This window comes from Rhea pennata, chromosome 14, assembly GCF_028389875.1.
Source record: "Rhea pennata isolate bPtePen1 chromosome 14, bPtePen1.pri, whole genome shotgun sequence".
Taxonomy (NCBI): Eukaryota; Metazoa; Chordata; class Aves; order Rheiformes; family Rheidae; genus Rhea; species Rhea pennata.
The window spans coordinates 12,649,133-12,674,098 of NC_084676.1; the positions used below are offsets into that span (position 1 = coordinate 12,649,133).

Sequence of the window (24,966 nt, forward strand, 5' to 3'; positions counted from 1 at the left end):
AATGAATAAAAGCTTTAAAAAGGGAGGGGAGGATGAAATGGAATAAATATTTTTTTCCAAAAGGATAAAAAGTAATAGTTGATCAGAACCATATGCATGCAAGATTCTGACATAAATGTACGTATGCTATACAGTACGCTGTACTAACCAGATCCTAAACTTGGTAAGACAGCTTGCTAAAGGCTGCAAAGTCAATTTTGTACTACACATGCTTCATAAAAGATGAATATAAATGCATTAGTTAGACACGGTGAGCTAAATTAGAAGGTCAGGCAGGGCTGGAAGGGCTGAAATATCACACAACCAATGACTGTAATTACTCTTTTTTTAAGTCTATTAAGTGGTGTTGTTCTATCAAGGCTCAGGGGTATAGGACATGAAGTACAAGATAAAGTAATGTGTATTTATTACTCCCATGGGATCAATTTACTAGATATTTTCAGCTCCACGGAGCAAAATACACAAATGCAGCCTTTGTTACTTTCTTCAAATTGTGGTTTATTTCTTCAAAAGCTCTGCTCCTTGAAGGGACCATGTTTACCTGTTTGGTGTCTTCGTGCCACCATCAGTTCATTGTTGTTTTTAAAAACTTATAATAATGAAGGATATAGGAATATGGGAACCCAGGGATCCCTCTTACAGCATGCTCAAACAAGTGGTTCAGGCTGCTCAGATGGAATGCGCCGTTTAGAAAATCCAACCCCAGGCAAGATTTTTCACCCCAAGGCAAAGCAGAAATCAGGAACGGCGAAAGGCGCGGAGCTCCTTGTCATCATGTTAGCCCTGATCTACTAAAAGTTTTGTCATAGATTCTAAATTACGCCATCTGCTCTAATCATTTGCTGAGTAAATGCTGACCCACTTATAAAGAAAACTCACTGAAATGTGTATGTACGTTGTTGGCCTTCAGAAAAGCAAAGGCTCCTTGCCAGCCATTTATATATGACTCTGCCCTTCAGCTGGCAATGTGGCTCCGGTTCTCAGCTCTCTGTTATTTCAGACTCTTCTCATGTTCCCAGACCGACCCTCTCTCCCTCGTCCCTCTCACATGCACCACCTTGGATGGGTGAAATTTTCAGAGTAGCCTCGGGCATTTTGGTTGTCTATTTCTCAGTAGCTTCGACATTCTCTCCCTAAATATTCTCTATAGCCCTTTCTGAAAACCAAAATCAAAACAGAAAAAAACAAAAAACAAACAACAAGCCACTCAATCAAACTGAATCTCCAAATTGTTAGGAAATGAAAACCTTACTGTTAAAGCTTTAGTATCAACCTTAACTCTGCTCTCATGTTTCTACAAAATTTACACTGCTAGTTTCTACATGTAGAAACTGCCAAGCACATCTCATGCCCTCGTTGCTGTACAGATGAACTCCATCAGCTCTTCCTCACATCTGCCCTCCCTCTTCTGCCTGCATTTAGCACAAAGAGTTTTCTAACAAGTCCCTTGCTCCACTGGGTGGGAAAAACAAAGATGTGTTTCCTTAGCTCAAGTTGACTAACTTAGGTTAAAACAGCATGAAAACAAAGTATCTTGGGTTAGCAGATGGAGATCTGTTCCAGAATTTCCATAGGGTCTGGCTGAAGCTGCAAACCTGAGCTGCCTTGTCTCTATTGCTATTTTAACCCCAGCTAGCAAGCCTGGGCCAACCCACCCACGTTTAGAGACAACCTTTATTTGCAATATAAACATTTCCCATGTCACAACGGATAAAGGGCAAATCTGTAGGATTTCATATGGGAAAAGACAACTGCTTTTGCCAGCCACTGGCTCCTAATACCCACCTGTCTTCTATTAGTCTCCTAATGAGGAGTTAGGATATGTCTTCAGGTCTAATGGCTGACCTGGGAGAAGGAGCTGAAGGGAAGGTAGAGCCTTGCTTACATGTGTTGTGCCCTCAGCAGGGAGGCTCCTGTGTGCTAGGGAGAGAGGCTCCACTTCCATCTACGTGGGGAGAAACCAGAAGGAAAAATCCCTTTCATGAGGGATTGAGGGGTATCCCATAGAAAGCATTTAAGCAGCAGACTGGGAGGAAGAGGACCTCAGATCACAGAGGGGGTTGATGCAATGACTTGCTTATCAAGTACAGAGTGAACAATCATGCTCTTAATTTAAATACAAGTGATGAGTTGTAAGAGTGGTGAAAATGGCAAATAAATTCTAGGAAATTGCATATAAAGAGGAATTGTTGTTATTAAATCATTTAGGGTGGATGTGTTTCAAATCTTGCTCACAGTTGAAGCTGTTTAACAGCTATAGCTGTGGAGTTTTAACAAAATTGCAGAATCATAACGTATCTGCCATGGATTTATTTTAAAGATTGTAGGATGGTTATATAAATGAACCTCAATAAATTCAACATGTTGTTGTGATCTGAACTTTTTAGTGATTTCTACTGCAGTTATTTATGCAAAAACCAACAGCACGTATGTACGTGCATATATGCAAACGCATGAGACAGAGGGAAAATGCATGCTCGATTTCCAACTCCACGGACAGGCTTTCTGTAGCCTGCGCTTTCAGGACATTGCTATAATTTCTTAACATTAGCATCATGGTATTTCTTTTCACTTCTCCCCAGAGAGCTCTTATTTCCTATGATCTGCCTCCTTTCTGTAGCAGAAAGGAAAGACTATACTGCCCAACACACTCCTGGTACTTGACCTCACTCCAAGTGTTGGGTGCTAATCCCACCACCCCTGTACTGCCTGGAACTCTCTTGATGCATGTGTGTGCGCACATATGTGTGTGTGTGTGTGTGGACATGCACATCTGCTGGTGACAACTCAAAACTGGCTGCTTTCCCCGATCTCCTCTGGTACACGAACAGAATGGAAATCTAGTCTATAGCTGGCTCTGTAGCCCAGCTGCCAACATCAACTCTCACTCCTTCTTCTCCAGAAACAGCATCTAGTATCTACTTTAAACACATCTCTACTTTTCACCTGTCAGTCTAGCTTTCCAAAGACCGTAGTTCCCAGATGCTCCCACTCTTCTCCATATAGGAAGAAATTCCTCATTGTAATTCTGCTGTCAATGTGCCGGGAGAGACAGAAACATTTTCAAAATTCATCTTTCATCTTCGCATACTTCTAACAGATGCCTGGAACATTTCAAAAATCCAGCCCAAGCACGGGTGCTGAGCACTTCTGAAAATGCTGGTTCTAAACCAGTGGAGATCAAACTTATTCTGAAATAGCTTCTACAGTTTTTGAAATGCCTATTGACACAGATATGGCTGGTAACTTCCAGCTCCAGAGCTCTGGAGGGTAAAGCAAGTGCTCACAGTCACCTGATGGCCTCAACAACTCCTCTTCAAGGATAAGCCACAGAGCAGAATCCCCTTGCTGGTCCTTGGGAAGGACTGCATACCCTGACAAACACAAGCATTATAACCATTCCTATTTCTGGAAAGATCTCTAATCCATCAGTAATGTTTCAATGGCACAATGGCCACAAACCCCAGCAACAATTTTAGAAATGTATTTTAGACATATATTTTGCTTTGTTTATTTAATGAATAAGTACAAGCTTTTTAATGAACAGAAAATGATGATGCATTGGCAGGACAATGGGGACAATAGAGGAAAACATGCTGAAAGCACTGAGCACTGCCCTCTGTGCCACTGTCTCTCGTACATTTGCCCTCTCTGCCCGTGGTTCCACTGTGGAAGCCATATGGCTTCCAACTCTCATTTAAGTAGCCACTGAGAATTGTCTATAGTGGAATACTGCCAAAGCCCTTTCTGGTTTAATGACATGGGGAAGAGCGCTGTGCAGTGTTCACCCAGCACAGCGACTCGCTGTGCGTCCTTGATAATGATTCTGGAGCCAGCAAGCGATGCTGGGAATTGAACCATCAGTGCCTCAAATGCAGAAGTCAACATGTGCCAACGCCTGCTGAACTCAGCCTCTGTGCATGGCATAATAATTAGTCCTGAACTTGAGGTCCAACCTTCAAGTTTGCACATAAAGAACCACCGCCACCCAAAATAGGTCCTCCTCATCCTCTTTCCCTCAAGCCTTACACAGATACTTCTTTCTCCTCTTAATTGGTACAATCCTTTAAATAGCAACTTTTTCTTTTTGGCCAGTAGATTTACACTGGTCAAGATCATAGCCCTGCAAGTGTAAAAACAATTGCCCTTTATTTAAAGACCTGGAAAAGCATCCTGAAAATGCACTCAAAACGAACATATTAAGGATAAAAAAGGAGACAGATCACTCTGTACTAACCCTCTTTCTCATACCCTAGCCATAAAAACCTGCTAATGTTCATGGCAGGATATGGCATTAGATGGAGCTTTGTTCTGCCTGTTTTCGCATTCTGTGACACCAGAGAGCAGGAGTATGTGGTTTTCTCTGTGGGAGCAGTCTCAGTCTGAATGGCAAAAGGGCAGCGAAAAGCTGCTCAGCCACACAGCTACATTCCCACACCAGCACGAATGACCACTGCCGGGGAGCCCCTCAGTGACACGGGTGTCAGAAAGGGAGCCTGATACCTATGGAAATCTGTGATGGCTTACATCCCCACCGCATAACCTGACCTGGAACTGCTCAGTGATATTTTATTTGCAGCCCCTCATTCAGAAACAGAAGACGTAGCCATCTACTCATCAGCCTCAGCATCATGTTCAGGGAAACTTTGCAGCTCTTATTTGGCCTTGCAATGCCTAGTGCATAAAGATCGCTGCTGTATTATTTTCTAAGAAACAACATCTCTCTGTGTACATCCTTAGCTCGAGTGGCACAATACAGGCATAAAAGCTACAGAAGGACACTCTCTTTCTTTGGAAAGACTTGCACCTCTGGAGAGAAATTTGATAACCTACGAAAGCTGTGTTACAAACTCCTACTGAAAATCTGTCCAAAAGTCAGAGAAAGGGACAGCTTGTAGAGGATGAACAGAGCCAAAGTAAAATGTAACCCTCCAGGGTTTCTCTGGAGGTAAGAGAGAAGGACAACACATCATCAACCCCAAAACCACAGCCTAAAGCCTTCCTAAGCAAAGATAACAGGTACAACAAGCCTGTTAAAAATCACATACTGAAATTCATTTCTGTCAAGAAATAAAACAAAGTAAGTTTTGATGTCCATGAACTCTTTTCATCTTTGAAACATTTCAGAAACATTAACTAATCAATGTCCAGAACAATCCCCAGTGAATGCACACTTACAGCTCAGGAAACTATGGAAGACAGGTCATGAGATTTACCCCACTCATAAAGGCTATACTGGATTTGCACTGTTTTAGGGACCTGGCCTGAGGTATCAGCTGAAGCCCAGTTCACTTCATGTGTCAGCTCTGAAAATTCACATGGCCCAGTGCTCAGGCTACTAAAACTTGCATTAGATAAATGCACCCTGCACTCAGGACCCTTGCAAATAGCATGTAGCTTTGCATAAGCTGATGATAGCATTCTTCAATTGCCTGGCCTACTTGTCTGCCCAACTCAGTCGCTAACAGCATGCTAATAGAGCACAAACAACACACGGTAGCAGCGAGTCATACAGAGTGATTCCAGCCCATGCACGTTTCAGTCAGTGTTCCTGGATTTGTTGCAATGAGCAACACTTTGTCAAATTCACCTCCCCTTTCTCCAGCATGTCTCAAAACTCACTGCAAATTCTCGCCAGAGCTAAAGCCTGTGGAAGTACAGTGTAGCAAAACAGCAAGAACAGATGTGACTGCAGACCCAAGCAGGATGTTCACAATATCAGACAAAAGTACCCAGAAACCACATGAACAATTCGGGTTCTTCCTAGCTTTCACTTGACAGAAGTCAACAAAAATTTTCCCATTAATTTTGATGGGAATGAACATCAAATCATTTTATTATACATTGCTCTAATTATTTCAGAGATCCTGAAATAAAGCAGCATATTATTACTATTTTAAACCAACATGTGATGCAGCAGTAGTAAACACATATTCATCGAATACCCGGATGACCTGCTTTTATCAATGGTGAAGTTCTCAAAATTATAATGGCAAGTGCTACTGCAATGCCAAAACAGAGTAACATCATTCTGCTATGGATACGCTACTCAGGTTCCAAAACACTGGCCAAAAATGTGTTCTTTGTGAAGTATTTCTGAATACTGAGAATGGTTTGCTTTTAAGAGAGGTAAGAGCAGTTCAGTCAGCTGTGACTCAGGAAGTCACTGCAGTCTCCTAAATGAAAGTTGATCTGTTGGGCTTCCTTGGTCAATGCTAGGTTTCAGCTGATCGGAGTTGGGTACCAAACTCAGACTGTTGCATTCACAACGAGACTCATGTTGTCAGGTTAAAATTCAAAAGGATTTACTTTCAGACAAAAACATGCAGTAGCCAGCTTTGCCATATTTAATAAAACAATAAACTTTGTGCTGACCTTTGGCAAGCGTTCGGGGTCACCAGGGTGCCGGGGGATAACCTTCTGTAACCTTTGGAAACCATAGTCAATGGTGGGTTCGTTCAGAGCTGAAACAACAAACAACATCATGATGTGACAAACACATAGCAAGTAGGCTCAGTTGCACTGTAACAATTGGCAATGTACTGCGAGACCGGGGAAGGATCACAGCAAAATCTCCTTTAACTGAAGCTGACTGTGAAGCCGTGGTTCAAACACTGTTTGAGGTTAGTTCTGAGGCTTTGGTTCAAACAGCAACACAAACCTTCCCACTTGAGTGCCTATGACAGCGTTGCTGAAAGATTTGGTGACTTTGTATACATCTTCCAAATAGGAAGCAATTATTATCTCTGAGAGCCGAGATGAAATTCATTTGATAAATGCTTTGCACCCTGTGTTTCATGTTGGGGTTTTTTTCCTGTTTTCATGTTATGAGGAAGGTCCTTTGCGATTGGAAGACAAAAGAACTAACCATTAGGGAATCTTTCTTGTTCCAGATTCTATTATACATTTAACATGCTGCATGTGCAGTGATCACATACAATTTTGTTGTGCACTACACGCATCTGTCTTGGTAAAAGCTTTACTCTTTACTCATCGAATGAAGTAAATAACATAGCTCCCATTGACTTCGGCAGCCCAGCTCAGGCCTCAAACAGCACTAAGCAAACTAATCCACAAAACTTAATAAATTTTAAAATAATTCATCTATGTTTTTATTTTGCCTTTCTCCAATCCTTGTCAAGGAAAATGGAGGAGAGAAATGAGGAAAGAAGAATACTTTAATCTTCATGAAAATGCTGGTCTGCTTGCACTTAATCGAAACTCTGATTCTGCCCAGCCTTTAAGCACATGCTTATCTGTAAGCACATACGTAAACCCATCTGCTTTCAGCAAAGCAAATTTGAGCATATTGTTTTTTGTAAGATTGCCTATAATTACAGGGGACTGCATTGAATGACCTTCTAGTTATATTTCCAATCATATGATCACTTTAAAACTCGGATGTTAGGGAGACTTCAAAATGTGCTTCAAATTTCCTAAGTGCCTTGGTGAACTGGAATAAGGGTCAAGCGTTCTCAAGCATCTCTAAACAACAGTGTTTAGATCTTGATTCTCCCATGCCAACAGAGACAATGAAAATTTTCACATCAATTTGCAATATTTTTGAGTCAAACTAAAATTTTTTTTTCAACATGGAACTTTCTATTTTTAGCCTTTTTGGTGGGAAGAAATCTAATTTTTTTATTTTTGTGTCATTTCAAAGCTTCCTTTAAAAGTATTTTATCTCAGCTTATTAATCAAAAATTGATTTCTTGCACAAGGTATGCCTGCTAAATTTTGAATATATCTTGCACCTTACTTTATGATGGTTTTATTCTGAACTTTATTATGGGGACTAGAATGATGCCATCTGATTCATGTGAACAGGTTTAGCATCAAGCTGTATCTTCCAGTCTCACTGTGTGTAAGCACTCTCATGTAGCACAGTGTAGCTCATCCCACAGCAAGGTGCACAGCTCTACCAGTCTGATCAAGCACAGCACCAGTTGCCATACTTAAAACTTGGAAGTTGAGAAAACATTTTTTATATTCTTCTTCTAACATTAAAGATAGCTAGCCAAAACCCACATATTTTTATCATGAAAGTAATATCCTGTCCCTGGCTTGTTTTCAACTAATCGATGTTCCATAAACAATCTATCACAAAACAGCCTTGTTTTTAGAGAAACCACTGAATTTAAATATTATTTTCAAACTGCAATTCTACAATGGATGGTGCTTCTTGCAACCAAAGTGTCAGATTTTTATATCCGCATGGACCTTCAATATATCCTGGCGCCATAAACAGGCCCAGCAATGCTAGCGAAAATCAAGGCAGAAGGAAAGGTGGTGTGTGGGAATCCAGCTCTGCCCAGCAGCAGTGAAGCACCAATCTGCAGCTCACCCTGCTGGAGCTGCACACAGGCCCAGTACGATCTTGAGAAAAAATATTTTCCCTAATTTCTAAAAGGAATCTTCTGAGCATATCCTGAAAAGACTGTTAGAGCATTATGATAACATCAGGCAAGAAATCTGCCAGGAGGTACTATTCCCTGAAGTTTTTGACTTCCCCAAAGATCTTGGGGTCCCTCCAGTCTCTTCAAATTTTTCATTTATTTCCTTCTATCAGAAATATCTGAATTTGACATTTTATTTATATTCAGGTCATCATACGAAAGGGATGAGAATACTACTATTCCTCTGCTTGAGGCTTTCTGCTTTTTTAGATGGCTGAACCTCTTTTTCAAGTTTTTCCTTCCACACTCTGGCCATATACTGTCCATTCTGTTCTGTACCTTTATAGAAAATACCACAGTATCTTTTTTTTATAAACCCTCAATTTCATTACCTTTCAGATTCCTTACCTGTCCTCCTACTGTGGATCCATCTAGTTCAGATTTATTTCAAATTTTGCAATAAATTAATTTAATGTTATATATACTTACAATCAAAAATAGCTGTACTCCGAGAAAACAAAAAACTGTACTGTTCTAATTTACATTTCTTTTGCAAATATGTTAAAAGATTTTAGCGTGGTTCTGTCAAATGTGTTTCTTCTCTAATTCAGGCTAGTTTATGGCCATTTTCCCCTCACATCCTTTGGGAAAGTAGTTACTAAATTCTGCAATATTATAAATGAAGGCCAGTTTTGAAATCCCCCCAGAGACAGCAGTCATTTTCTCATATCTTCCCACACATCCAACACATTTGAAATCCACAGAGTATTTCCTGTGAGTATTTTCTGAACTAAATGACCAAAAAAATGTTAATTTTATGGTCGAATCTCGCAAGACATCAAGCATCCTCTGAGAGATACTGAAAACTTTCTGCTTCAGATAGCTTCAGCTTTACTTTAGTGGAGGGAAAAGGCTGCACACAGCAGTTTGCAGGATTGGGTCCAAAACAGTAGTTTCCAAATATCACTCATTAGTCTGTAAACATACAAACTTTGCAATCTTAGATAAAATGAACAAAGAAAACTTTAGCTGCCTGAACATTTAACCGCAGACTGGACCACATCAACCCTCCAGTCCTCACTGCATTTATAATCCAAGTCAAACGTAATTCATCATATCTCAAAGAAAAAGCCCCAACCTCAGAGTCAAGGTCAAACCAGTTCCCATGTGTCCACTGTGGGCCAAAAAAAAAAAAAAAAAGGTTCAGATTCATGGAGGGGTTTGCCTCTGCCACCAGGCTGTGCAAGGCTGGTATCTACTGAAGTCCATTCCTGGTAACTCACTTCCTAGTGCTCTAATTTAAATAATTTTTTTTCTATGATTGGAAAAAAAATCAATAAGGAATGCAAACTCTCCATTCGTGTGCTGACATCCATACATTAAAAACAAGCTAACACATACTGTACTTAAAATGCATTCCCATTACCCTAAATTTTAAAAGTACTATTGAAAGTACTGCTAACTTTAAAAAACTGTATTAAATTCAAATAGGTCCCAAGGCTAATGGAAGCAATTTGTATACCAACCCAAACTGACTGGCCCACTTTTCAAAATACAGGTATGATAATCTTGTGGTTTTAAAAGGACATTTAAATTGAAAGACTGTGAATTTAGTACATAATTATACCAATAGAACCCTTTAACTTGTCAACTTGTAAATCTAAAAGGCTATCAATCATTTCTAAAGAGGAAATAAACCTTAAAATTCTTTGATTGACAGTGCTTACTTTTTATGTGAAAAAAAAGAAGTAAAGTGGCCAGAAATCCATTTACAGAAGTACATTGTTTTACATAGGTGAGTAAAAAGCCAATAATTACACCTCCAAAAGACATATAAATCAAAGTAAGTACTTTTCGCTCACTTACATATTTTAAGTTGCAGTAAACTTCAGGTAACTTTTATTAAATTACTTTTCCAAATGCAAAGCTTACTGAAGCCATTAATAGAGTAGCATTTTCATTTAAGCTAATATAATCATTTTTGCAAATACAAGATTTAAGCCATTTTTCTCCTTCCAAACAATAAACTTTCAGCCTGTCTCTTGTGTGAATTAACTAAAATTACACCCAGGTGTACAAAATCTGTCTATCTATCCTAGTGTATGAGTTAAGGCACAATATTTATTATTCTTACCATTTTATGAATTACTTCTTAAACCCTTGAGGAAGAACTTTCTTTCAAATTAGGCTCTAACAGAATAAGCCATGAAGCTCTTTATGCAGCAAGTCTAAAGCCATAACTCATAAAATCTAAGGCTTTTAATCAAGAAAATGCACAATGTCTATGGAAATAGGATGCGTACATTATATTCATCTTTTCAAAGTCCAACTTATTTTTCAACAGAAATGTTGCTTATACCTCTGAGAAAAATGTTTCCACCATAACCATAATTTCAAATCATGCACTGATAATTTTAATAACTACATGTAGATAATTCACCATCTTCCATCTTAGAAAGTCTCTTTCTCTCTTTTTTTTTTTTTAACTAGTCAGTGGAGGGCTTTTTTAATATTTCACATAATGAATTCCTACTGTGTCAATAAAGCTTGGGTTGTTAATTGAATGACTGTCTGATGTATCTGAGAGAGGAATTTGTTTCTCTGGCCACACTGCCAACTTACAGCAGAATGATCGACACTTAATATCAGCAATTAAAAGGATCTGTTCAAATATCATATGGAATTCGTAGCTTGGGGTAGTGTAGGAGAACCCTTCACCGAGGAAAACTCATTCAGTGAATGCAGAGAGTAATTGAATTAGACACATTTTAACATTATTATTCAAAGAAAAATAAACACACACTACATAGAAGCATTATGGAAATATTTCAGAACGTAAAACATATCCAGTTAATTTGTTTCCCATGCATTCATGGTTTCATTTATTCCTTTTATTTTTCAGCCCTTGTTTCTTTTTCATTCCGCTTGACCCAAAACCAACGAGAAAGCAGCACTTAGACCTATGAACTTCCCATTTACTTCTCCAGTAGATGCGGCCAGCAGCAAGGCTGCAAGGAGAGGGAAGGAGCTCTACGGGCTCAAATAACAAAAGAAAAAAGATACCGCAAAAGACTGGCGGTTACAAACAAATTGGCCGCAGGTCCAGAGGTCTGACAGTCCCTATCCCAGAAGAGAAATCTGGTCTTGATTGTTTTAAGTGAGACTCATAGGGAAAGGCTGCACGTGGGAATTTATGTCCCACAGTGCTTATTCCTGCGGTATCCTAAAGATCTGTTGGTTTTCTTGGGAAGGTGTAGTGGGTGAGAGTTTGTGGAAGGTTTTAAAAAAAAAAAAAAAAGACTTGTAAAAAAAATGGTATGATGGCATCAGATCAGGTTCAGCAGGTTGTGACTAAAACAGCAGAATGGAAGAAGATGCCTTAAGCTCTACTTTTGTCTTTATGCAAATTTATTTTCTTCGAATGTTTCTGTACCGCAGAATTAGAGACCTAGCGAAGTTTCAAGTCCTGATCTGCAACATCAAAGAGATGCCAGAAGAGACTTTTAGATTTTTCCATTGGCCTTCTTTTGAGTTTTTTTCATGGCTGATGAGAGAATTTCACCAAAACATAAATAGAAGTCGACTCTGTGTCCATAAGGAGAGCTCAGAAACACACATCAAGTTACACGCCTCAACACCTCATACCCACAGAAGAGCATGAAGAATTCCATACAAAAATATTGCTGCACAGTCACGGCAATGGAGGCCAGTAACACATTTAAGGTGTCTCTCTGTGCCCAGTGACCAAACAAGGCACTTGCCAGAACATCTAAAAACTCAGAGAATTAGTATTTTAAAATAAATCAAAGGCAGATAGGAAGCAGCACACTCTTCAATATGAGGCTTGCAATCTTAACAGCTTCAGAGTAAATTTATAGCTAAGGACATTTGTTTTCCTTAACAGCAACTCAGATGACCACCTCTAGAATCAGTTCTCTTCCTTTTGATCTGTATTCATATCTGTACATGAGATATATACACCTGTCTCCACAGCCTTGAGACACAGTGGGGTGGGGTGCAAGTGGCAACAAATGAGAGCAGTTACGTGAAAGCCTCTGGCTTCCTCCTCCCTGCTCTCCCCAAGCACGGAATCTACTAAGAGATGCAAACTGGGAGCCCCTACCACCTGCAGAGGCAAGATAGCACCCAAGAGCTGCTCCAAGGTCCCTGCCTTCTCTGATAGCCTGTGGCTTCTGTCTCCAGGCTCTCGCAGATTTCTGCTAGAAGCCCCTGACTCTCTCAGAGATCAAACTTTGAGACACAACTGCTTGGGACAGGACAGGACAGACCATATCAATAGCAAGCTCTAGATGCTAAATTTTTGTGTTAGGGCCCTGCAGCATAGCAATACTAACAGCTGATGACATTACAAAGCAACATCTTGACATGGTGTGCTGTAAGCAAACCCTACCCAGCAGCTCTTGTGCATGGTAGGCTCTTTATGCTTGCTCTGCAAAGAATACAGCAAAAAAACAGCACTTCAAAACCATATCATCAAACGAAAAAAAGTCTGTTTTGCAAATCTCCCTGCAAAGACTACCCCTTTGCTAATTAAAGATTGTTAAATGAAAACATGCAAGTATTTGAGCTATTTACTGTTGTTGTTGTTGTGAATTTGGCTTGCTTTTTATAAAGTTTCTTTTCCACTGACTTTTCCTGGAGCGTTTATTCCCACAAGCAATGGAAAACGGAAGTAGGTGGGACAGCAAGAGACTGCACAGAAAGGCTGGAGCTAGAAAGGCCGTTCCAGTGCTAACTCAGAATTTCCTTGCTTTTATGGCCTCAGTGCTCCCTCACTTAAACATATTCCTGTGCACTTAATTTACATTTTTTAAATTATAGTATGACATGATATAATTTTCTTAATTGGAAACCGAAAGAGACAGAGATAGTCAAAATGTAATTCTCATATTTTATTGCAGTGTAATGTCCGAACAAATACCACCTGCATATGCCAAGCAATAAGCAAAATGCAGAGCCAAGACAAATGATAAATCTAACACCTGGATCTCGGAGTTTCCCTAGTGACTGCTCTTTGCTTGAACTAAAAATGCAGTAGGCCAGCATTTGAGGCAGCTCTACTGTGTTCATCAGTGTTATTACAAACAGCATGATATTTTCTTCCTGGTAACAATTTTTCTCCAGCAACCAAGGACCAGAGGAGACATTCCCTTCCCACCTGGCCCAGTCTCTGCAGCCAATGGGGGTTCTGAAGATACAAGGAATACAAGTCTTGAGCCCAAATTTTTTTATGAAAGGAATGAAATTACTATATCTGTCTAGCGAGGCTCATGTGTTGCTTTCTCAAAGTACATTAACTCTGAATGTTCACTCTTAACAACCTGCAATCTGGCCTGGAAAAAGAAAAAAGTTGAACAATTTATGAAAGAAAAAAGTCGAACAATTTATGAGCTTTGCCGTTTTTCCTTTTGCCTTTGACTGCGCTGATCTCTTGTCTAATGGGAAAGATTTGACCTTAAGGGAGTCTGAAATAGAGTCCAGTTTCAAGCTCCTGAAATCTAAACATACCAATTTCAGAACAGGCTGGTAGAACTCACTGGGGATATATATACAGAGGGCCAGAAGGAAATTAATGTGTGTTGGTTACTTTATCTAGTCATCTGGGTTAATTGATGCATCTTTGGCAGTCATGATGAAAAAGGAAAAAAAAAAAAAAAAAAAAAAAGCACTGACATGTGAATATTTTCCTGTTTGTTAGGCACATTCTGGTAATGCACATAAATCTGCAGCAAAAAATTACTGAAAATGGCCAGCTCTCAATGGACTACCCCTCTGTTTAAATAAATAAACACACATGTACACATACACACAAGCAGAAGAATGCAAAGCCAAGGTTTAAGGGAAGAGGTGCCTAAGGTTAGCTATAAAGTCTATATTTAGGTCTACTTAAAAATATTGAAAAAATAAAAACACTGTATTTATTTTTAAACTCTTGGCTCAGAAACAGATGCAGAGATGTACCATATAGACTGTAGGAAATACTAAAATGTCACCTCATCTAACTGCTTCTTTCATTTTCTAATACACTTATTTTCAACATTTTCCCTTTCATGGACTCCTCAAATTCTACATTGTAGATGCAGATGCCTTTAAAATTTTCACATAGAATTTTTTACAACGTATATGAAGTTGTTTCTTTTTGCCACCCTTTACAGATCACTTCAAAGTAAACTGCATTGAAACTCATTGTTGTAATATGTTGGTATGTAGAAATACTTTCTTTTTAGTATTCCTTTTCTCTCTTTCTCTCTCTCTCTCTCTCTCTCTTTTAACCCTGTTATTTCTGATCTTCTGTGCAGAGTATGGAAGAAAAAAAAGGGGGAGACTGAACAAATGAAAAACACAGTGTCTTGTCTGAATGCCAAAGCCATTCCTGTTAGAAAGCATCTTAGCCTAAATTTGTCTCTTTCTCAAAATTATACAATTCTGTTGTACAAGTGCACTTAGGTCAGAGCAAAAAGAGAACTTTAACAGAGAAGTTAGGAAAACCACCAGCCATTGCCTCCAAAATCTCTGCAAATGAGACTCATGGAGACAAACAGGTAGATCCGAATCATAAAAACAAAATGAATTGTTCCTTGCTGTAACGAACATTATAGGTGCGATGTTTTTGGAAGGGACTGACCTCCTGTGAGGCTTAATTTAGGTCTTTAACCTTGCTCCGTAACTAAGACTAAATCCCTTGAGAAAACAGTAGTTTCCAAACATTTTTATTTCTAAACATTAGTTTTGATTTGTCAATATGAAACAGTGATAGGGCTACTCACTCAAAAGCAAAAGGACTGTTGTGGCAGTATCCTGGATGATACAGCAAATCGTTTAAAATGCAAGTAGCTGGGTCTGCTGCTTGTTAGCTTCCAACATTCAAACAGAAATGTGTAACTCACGAATTTTTGGTAATCTTTGATTTTAGCAGCATTTCTATCACCTATTTCTATAATTGTTTGGATTTTTTTCGCAAAAATTTTGACAATAACTGTTACCAAGGGTATAAAAAAAAATCATACCAGCCTGTCTGATAAACATGTTTCCCTGCCCTCACACCCCAGTGAGCACTGTGACACTATACTTTTATCATCTAGTGTGTGCTCAGAATGAGCTTAGAACAGCAATTGCCAGGAATAGGCAGGCGATAAACTGCATTGATTTAACACATCTTGTTTTCAATCATGCTCGGATTTTCTGAGCACGCATTTTTCCTGTACTCCGGCTTGTAGCTTTTATCTGACGAGCTGATCCCTTTTCACTGGAAAATGAAAAGGTCGCACAATAAGACACGGTTTACTGGAACTTGAGCACGCACCAGGGAAAGTATTTTAGATAAATACTGTCAGACATAGTGGAGCTGAATTTCAACAACACAATTGCTAAACAACAATACTTATTACTCTCTAGAACAAGCCTACAAGCAACTTATGGCTCACAGCAGGGGACATCTCAGAGTAAGGCTCAATAGTTAAGGAAACCTTATTCGAGCCTGTTTAGAGATGCAGTATTGCTTTTGCCTTGCATGCACAGACTAGCCATACCTCAGGACCAGATTAAATGCCTCTTCAATTGCTTTCCAAGGTAATTTGAAAATGACAACAAACCTTATCAATGCTTTTCTTTTTTTTTTCTTTCTTTTTTTTTTTTTTTTTTTGTAGAAAAGTGATTGACTCTGTGCCTGACTTAATTTAATCAAATGGTGTACTGGGTGGTGGTCAAAGGAAAATTAACCATATGTGAAAGTAATTTAACTGAAACTAATTAATTAACCAAGGCGGGTTACTGAGGAGGTCAGTAAACAAATAAGGAGCAATATGGCACAACTCATCTACCAAAAGCCAAGGTAGAGTGGGCTTATAACTGTAATTTTAATTTATTTTTTCCCTCCCTCTGAAGTGACTGCAATGATCCTGACAAATACAGGGCTGGAAGCAAAGCATCGTTAGTTATAGCTGCCAGAAAGGGCAAAGAGAATTTCCAAATTATTTGTCACTGCACTGACTATGTCCAAGAAAAGACCTCACCTAGTAAACAGGACACTTCATTTTCTTCACCAAAATTAGAGCACTAAAGCCCGCTTCCCTGGGAGGTCTCAGCTGCGGGTCTGCAGGCTGAGCGGAGAAGCGGGCTCACTACATCTGCACCAACGCTGAGCTGCTCCGAGGTTCCAGCCCAGTCCCTTCGTCACCAGCTCCTCCACCCCTGACTATCTGCCCCTGCAATGGAGGGTGCTGCCTGACGGGTATTATTCTGAATGCTTTTGCTTACACTTTGCCTGGAAGTGCTTACTAGTCACTTAGGCCCAGTATAGAGTGATCTTTGATTTATTTTGTCCAAAATCCTTAACAGATGCAAACCAGAACTGTTGTTTTAATTTTTCTGGAACTACACTGATTTTTACTGGCAGCTTATCTCGTATTTTGGATATATGCATCAGACAGCAAAATCTCAGCCTCTAGTCAGATACGGCCACCTTTCTTCTCAGATGTTCTGCTAACAATATATGTAAGCAGACGAATATAAGTCTGACAGAGAGACTATGGTAAATATTACTTAAATTATGTTTTGAATTAGAATTTTAAATAAGCAAGTTACAAGCAAAGCAATAGATCTCCTGAAAAGTATAAAATAAAATGCAACTTTGCATGCATTGCCACTTTGAATTCAGCCCCATGAGTCTTTCTTGCAGAAGAACTCCTACAAGCACTGATTTCGCCTTCTTACCTGGCAAGTTTTTCTGCTAGACAAGTAAGCTGCAAATCCGCACTGCATTTTAGGGTTATCTCATGCAACACAGGCAGAATGCTGATATGTCTCCTTCATTAAGTGCTCATAATCCCAGAAATGAAAGCAACTCATTTCTTCCCAGGGTGCCTGTTAACTGAGAAACTCATCTTAATTGAATGCACAGATCAGTTAACCATCTTCAGACTCGCAAGCCGTCGGTGCCCCAGTTGCGCAGAAGCTCGGCTGGCAGGTCTCTTCTCTGCACCGGGCTTGGGAGGAATCGACATTCGGCAGAGGACGGAGGCACCAGGAAACACGGCTGCGGGCTCGCGCGCCGCGCCAAACAAGCGCTGCGGGGCTGAGCAGGCCTCTGCGCACTTGGCAGCACTAGATCACCTTGCAAGTCAATTATAGCCAAATCAACAAATACTGCAGCTTTGCCCCCAAACAGTAGGTAAGTAGCCTCCAAACACGCCTACAGAAAGAGCACTAAGCTGGAATTTGAAGCCTCACAGGTACAAGAGAAAAGAAAGTAAAAATAACAGCCTATTTCACCCCCTTCGCATCTTGCCTCTCTCCTGCCATCACTGGTCAGCATCTAGAGTACACTTGTGAATGAACTAGTGAAGAAAACAGAAACTAAAATAGCCCAAGCGTTGCTGTTTGCCTATAAAACTGATGCTTCCAAGAACCCTAGGAGAGTCTGAGAGAGGGACCTAACTGAAACCCAGTGGCCTAACTGAAACCCAGGTATGAAGCATTTCTGATGCTTCACTTACAATGGGAATGGTACTGACCTCTGGTCTTGAGTTTGGGATATGCTGCAAAACATCCCTGTTGGCCAGAGGCCCACAAGAGGTGGTAACTGTGTCCACCCACCCCTCCACTCTCAGCTGTCCACTGGCTAACACAGTTTAGAGATAGCTGAATTTTTTTTGCACTCAAGTGGGGCTCACCAAAATTAGCCATTTTCCTTTCACTAGGATTTAAAACAATATTTTAGATGATACTGCATTCATTTCTCCTAAAACAGAAATAGTGTAACTTCTCCACTTCAAGGGAGAGATAGAATAAACAGATTAAAGAGTGTAAGATGATCAGATAATAGAGTAGAAGATGTAAGATGCCATGGTTAACTAGAAATGGTCACACAGGTGATGTAATCATGTTTTTGTGCCTGTCTACATCCTACTTCTCTATGTAACTTTGGCAGCTTATACGAATATTCAGATCCAAACTCCGAAGTTATCAATAAAATACCATCAGAGTAACACAGCATTACTTGTTTTCTCTTGAGTAAAACAAATAACCTCCTTCCGTCCAACTCAAAACAAAAAGCGTAATTTATTATAGTGGATTACATTATTCAGTGAAAACTATTTGTTTCTAGTGGATTTCATGAGAACTGTTGTCATTATAAAAAATTGCCACAAAAATGTGTATCATATTAATATGTCTCAAAGTCCAATACCAACACAAACAGTATCATCAGGTGATAAAAAACAAAGATGCTGAAAACGTGACATAGAAAAGAGTATTAGAATGTTAAAATCTAATTTAGCAATTTGCAGATTGCTTGGTCTAAAAGAGGGAATTTAACATTAATCTTGCTGCAAGTGGCATACTTATCAGTAACCAATTTGTAGCTTTCCAGTCAGTAAGCAATACATATAAATATACTTCTGGGTCCATCAGTAGTGTGCAAGAATGCACTTAAACAGACAAACCCGCTGAAGTCCATTAAGCACCTGGCTGCCAAAGTTAATTAGTCTGCACAGAGCAACGCACTGCTGCTGTTTCAAGCTAGGACCAGCCGGGGCATCTCCGCATGCTGCTGTCCCGTGATGCAAATCTGCAACTCTCAGCACAGCTTTGTGCTTCTCACACCACGACCCGTATGCATACCAAGCCCATCACTCTGGTATTGGGCCACCAAGAGTGTATCAGCTCACCAACGAGGCCAGAGAAGGGACTGTTGCACCATCTCCCAGCACAGCACATTTAAAACAGCAGTTACTTGTCTTTTGGCCTCAAACACATTTAGCTACTGTGCAAACAGGCACCGAGGCTATCATAAACGGACCTCACGGAGGGAAGGACTTGCTGAAACATGTCCTCTTCCACGTCTTGGACATCAGAACAAAAGCCCTTGAGTTTTGCTCTGAAAAGACCATGCTGATGCCAGGCTGCCCCCACGCATCACTGGGCTGGCAGCACGTATAACCACAGTGGCTGGTGATAGCAAGGTGGGCATAGACCATGCCTTAGGGTCCTCTCGGGAAAGGAGGTTCCCGCTACCAGTGTTTACTCACTTTGTTACTATTGATTTTTACATTCTCTGTAATCCTTTTCCTAACTGAGCAGAAGATACACATTTAGTGGCAAAGGTAATTATCCAAAATGAATCTAACGTGTAGTTTGATGAAAAAATGGACACTGACAATGTACTGTGTCAAATTAAACACTGGTGTGCTTGTGTAATTGATTGTCTCAAAAAAACGTGAGAATTTTTCACCCATACTTATCAAACACCTAACAATATTTTCTTAACTGAAGCCCCATAGAAATGTTATGTGAATGTGGGTGGGTGTGTATGTATGTGGTTGTGCAGCTGAAAATGTGTTATCTGCATCTCGTAGCAGACAATTTTTCATATATTGTATATGTCCATGTACAGAGGCTCAGACAAGGGACAACCCTGCCTCTGACCTGAAGCAAGCGGTAGGTCACTGGTGCCTCAGGACAGATGTGTCCCAGCTCATGACAGTAAGAGCTGGAAACGACACAGCAATTACGTATGTAAATACAGGTCTTGCAAACTGGTAGATGTTTTCCCTAAATAGCAAAGGTAAATACAATGTCACTTATTTTGTCCTTCCAAACTTTGCTTGTTGCACAAAACGAAAGTCAATGAGCAAGAAAAAGTGGCAAAAATTTCCAGTAGGATTCTCCTGCTCTATTCAAGACAACCCAGACCTGTTACTGCCTTTACTCCCTTTCCTTCTGCAATCTGCCCATTCCAGCAATGGGACAGAGAACCCTTCAATAACAGCTGTTTCACTAGTTCGTTATAACTATAAAATACGTACTGAAACACATGTGGAAAGGAAACCAAACACATGTGAAGAGGAAACCAAACACATCATCTCCTGGGCCTCTAGATCAAAACTAGGAAAAATAAATTATTTTTCAACATTCAAATAGTCAGATTTGAAGTGATGGGAAAGGGAGAGATGGGACTAATCCAGTTCTGTTTTAAAGCTTGTTACACTGTGAAATACCATATAACTATACAAGCAGCATTCTTCTTACTTCAGCTAATCACACGGTTGCCACTGACCCACTGAAGTCTGGTGCAAGTATCAGATGGCAGAATTCAGTTTCAAGTACTCTTGAGAAAGTACGCAAGGTTGACTTTTATTACATTTAACTACTATGCATGAAAAACATTATTTATGATGGGTTAGGATCTTCAATCCCACTGGATTAAAGGACACATTATACGATATAGTCAGAGTTCTTTTAAAGCATCAAAATCTCTGTATTTCAAGCAGATCGCGACTGTGGGGCCTTTCATTTCCAAGGTATTTCCCCAACAGTGAAGACGTAGATGTTATTTTTGATAGCAGGTGTGAAGCAACCTCCACCTGCCTTTGGTAGTACATACACGATGTTTTTTGCTTTAGTATTAGAACATTATTTGATATCATACATTGCCTGTGATTTAAAAGTAGCCCTGCATTATACCTCCATTTTAGAGATGGAGAACAAACAGCCATGAAGACAGAGAATTTAGGTACCTACGCCTGTTTAAAATCCCTGTAGGCACCAAAATGGACTTTTAGGATACTAAATGTAATTGAAGTTCTGATTATAAGTAGCAGCCAAAATTATACAAGAAAGCTGAGACAAAAAAAGGACTCTCTTTATCTGGGGAGTAAGTTAACTCCTTACCAATAGTAATGTCAGTAGATACAGAGATCCTCTATTCTGATTTAAGCTGGGGAAAAAAAAAAAAACAAAAAAAAAAACACACAACTATCACACAGAAAAAAATCAAAATTCTGCTGCTCTGTGCTGTGATGGGTAAAGAGTAAAGCAGCTGCTGGGCACAATTTTGCAGTAGCAAATTGCAAAAAAAAAGGAGATGTGGGAGTCAAAACTTACCTCCCACTGCAAAGCAAAGAGGTAAATAAAGACTTCTAACTTCATCTTAAACACTAATCATTCAATACCCACCCAACACTGTTCTATAAATTCTAAATTTCTAAATGTTCTAATGTTCTAAATAGGATTTATTCTCTGAGGTTTTAAAAAATATTTCCACCCTTAATTTACGGCTAGCCATTATCAAATCTTTTGGAGACGTGCAATAGCCCAGGAAAATGACATTCAATGACTGTCATTAATTTCATATTAAGATAATAGGACCCACAATGGAAAGATCAGTATTTTTCAACCTGCAGTGTATAAAACTCCGGGATCCCAGACACCTTGCAAGTGTTTCTCAGTGGGAAAGGGAACTAAGAGACGCAAGTCTGTTATCAGCAGGCTTAAATTCACTGAACATTTCATTTTTCAAGGCTTCACATTTCTCCTGGAAAATATTTAAGTATCTGCAACCCCAAAAAACATTGAAAAGACACTGCAATAGATGGTTTGTTGGCACAAGCTCTCCTCCCACTGGAAACTTTGCTACATACATTGAGGCACCAGCCTAGAAGACGGTGGATATTTTCTGCTGAATGAGGCCCTTGGAGAGGAAATATTTGATTTACTGCAGAGTTCTCATTTCCCTGAATTGCAAATAAAGTGTAATTTGATTAAATGTAAATGAATCCTACCATACTTTTGGTGGCCTGTCTGAAACAATTGATTGTAATGGGCATCCATCATTTGGCTTGATTGTAATTCGGAGACAAAAAAAGGCAAAATGAGAAAACTAAAGCAAGTGCCACTAAAATTCTAGAGCTGAGGTAGTCAAGATACCTGGTGCTGGACTGTCATTTCTATTGTTCTCAGAGAGTTAGTAATGCAGCGCAGGGGACATGCAACAGCTAAAGAAAAAGAATAATGTGAAACACATACATGGGAATAGATCTAGAGGAAAATTAAGCTTTTTAACAACGAACTCCATTCAGATTAACTTAAAGAGCACAATTTGTTAAATTTATTGTAACATTGATATTCGAAAATGAATGAATAAGGAAGATAAATATTGTTCTGTGTTTCTCAGTCAGAATAAGAGGTTTGTTTTTATAGATCACCCAATTCCTTTTTCATCAAGATAATTTCCAAGTACATAATACTGGTTTCAGCAGTTCTTGTGGTCTGAAATAATAAGAGAAGTGAAATTTTTGATAGTGACACAAGCTTGATAAACTTTTGGTATCACTTGCTTTAAATGTGGAACTACTCCAACCACAGAGATAATTATAGATGACCAGCTTGTAACTGCTTTATTGCTTCTTTTCCCTCATAAATTTTAATTTTGGAAAGTTAAGTGAAAAATGTGGTTTCAATTTCCTACAATTTGGTTTTAACCAGAAAACAGAGAAAGATGGTGCTTTCTTTGGAGTGAATTATGGCGAGGAGTTTGTTTCTTTGTCTTTCAGCATCACAAGAATAACAAGGTACCAAATGCAGAAAAGATGACTGTGAAGAAAAGGCAACTGTACAACATACTAAGAAAAGCATCAAGTAATTCTTTATCTAAATATGCTCTAAGCAATTTAACAAGGTAATACAATTGCTCTAGCCTTTTTCCATCTGTTTTACCAGACTAGAGCTCAAAAGAAATCAAGCCGAATACATGTGTTACAGGAAATCTTCTAATAAGAAAATGCTGTGTACATAACCATCTTGCTCTCTCAGAGTGTACCAGGGATTGTCAAAGTGCTATGAAAAGCAGCCCTACTCAGACCATATTAAAAAGGCTTAGATAAACACTTACATGGAACTAACAAAACAAAACAAAAAAGAAAACCAAAGCCAACAGAAGACAGAGCCTGTATTTATTTTGCCCAAGAGGTATGTGAGACTCAAATCAGTGTGCAGTCTTACCTACTGTACCATACCTATAATTACAATGCACATATTAGGATCTTAAATCAAATTAAAGGCTATGCAACATTCCTTCAGCAACTATGGTCCAACAGAGATTTCAGAGGAAAGTGGAAAATGCCCTCAAGTAGGTAGCAGCGGCACCAAGCAAATGTAAGAGTGAATTCTGCCACCGTTGCCAGCACAGAGGTGTGCTCAGCTCCAGATGGACTGGGACAAGACCCAAGTCCAGCAGGCCTACAGGCTGGCAAGACTACGCAATGGGGTGGTGCTGACCAAAGTACAAGATGGGAAGTCCACTAAAAGTCTGTAGCCAGACAGCCAAGGCTACTTGCAAAGACTGTGGATATCACAGTTCGTACAACCAATCGTACAATAATGAAGTTTTGCAGAGCTTGAAAATTAGATCCCTGATTCAACAGAGCATTTAAGTGACCTGGAGAGCTTGATTTTCACTCACTTACTCGTCTACTTCTAAGGAAGGACATTCTTGAAATGTGAAGGGTAACAATAGCTGTCACTGATTTTAATTAAAATAATCCTGAATCTTAACAAGTAATATACGTAAGTATGGTATCGTTTTCAATGTTTTCTTTAAAATGTTTAACAGTGTGCAGAATTTCTGAAAATAACTAGTAAATAAACAAAAGAGATCCATTTTTAATGAACTTCAGTGCAAGTTAACATTATGTGAGTACGTGTGAAAAAAATCACACTATATTCCCTGCCCCCTCCCCAAAATCATCTGGCATTTTAAGTAGTACTTTGAAAAAAAAAAAACTTTCACACAAATTCAAATTACGCAATTTGTATAAACTGGTTGGATACATCTAGTCCAGAATTATTGCACAAATTTGAGAAAATAACGGTGATGAATTGCCTGCAGCTTAGACCTTATTACATAAATCCCTAGGAATCTTTTTTATAAAATAATTTTCATTGGCCAATAACCGTGCAAGCCTCTCCTCCTGAAAAACACACATCTGCATAGCGCTACCAGCAAAGAAACTGCTGGAGCACTCTGTCGTCACTCTGTGCCATACGCATTTTCTGTGCTAGTCATAGTATGCATGGTTTTTTTCCTGTCCTATGACTGTGGTCACTAAAGGCAGCAATAACATGAACTTTGGCAGTGTCTTAAGCAGCTGCTGCACCACAAACACCTTGACCCGCCAAGAAAATAACTCTTTCAGTGGCCGAGGAGAGCCATGGTCCTACCTCTTTGCAGAGGCTGGTGCTGGGCAAGCGTGCGCCTTCCGTTTGCAATCGTCCCTTCCCGACTGCAGGCGCAGAGCTGAAAAGCAGAGGGCTTTCTTCACCCCGCGCGTCCCCGCCGAACCAGAACGCGCACCTCCGTCATTTATCATCATGCCATCGCAACCTGCCAGCTTGACAGTGATTTTCCCCCTGGGTTTTATAAACTAGAAATGTTATTTAGGTTACAAAAACAATTGCATGTTTTCTGTTTCCTGAGCTGAAGGCGCACCACGAAACGAATTGTAAAACCGAGGGCGTCAGCCGTGGCCTACGCCTCAACACCTCCCGGCCGAGGGAAAATCCGGAGGGCCGGAGGGAGGAGCTGGGCCGGGGAAGCAGCGCGCGCCGGGATGCGGCGAGCGTGGCGGCCCGTGCCAGCCTCGCCACCTGCCGCACCGCAGGGCCCTCGCGGCGGACACGGAGCCGTTCTCATCTGCCTCCGAGCTGGCCTTACATCATTTTCCTCCCTTCGTTCTTCCTCCCTGACCAGCATTCCTCAGTCAGAAGCATCTAT

General features: G+C 39.9%; 1 protein-coding gene across 8 annotated transcripts in view; it reads right to left on the minus strand.

Annotated features, from left to right (window-relative positions):
- Positions 1 to 24,966, minus strand: part of EBF1 (EBF transcription factor 1) — a 269,357-nt gene that overhangs the window by 28,086 nt on the left and 216,305 nt on the right. For all 8 annotated transcript variants that reach the window (XM_062587651.1, XM_062587650.1, XM_062587649.1 and 5 more), the window contains exon 11: positions 6,376 to 6,464. In XM_062587651.1, coding sequence (XP_062443635.1) covers positions 6,376 to 6,464 — 89 coding nt within the window. The remainder of the gene's footprint in view (positions 1 to 6,375; positions 6,465 to 24,966) is intronic.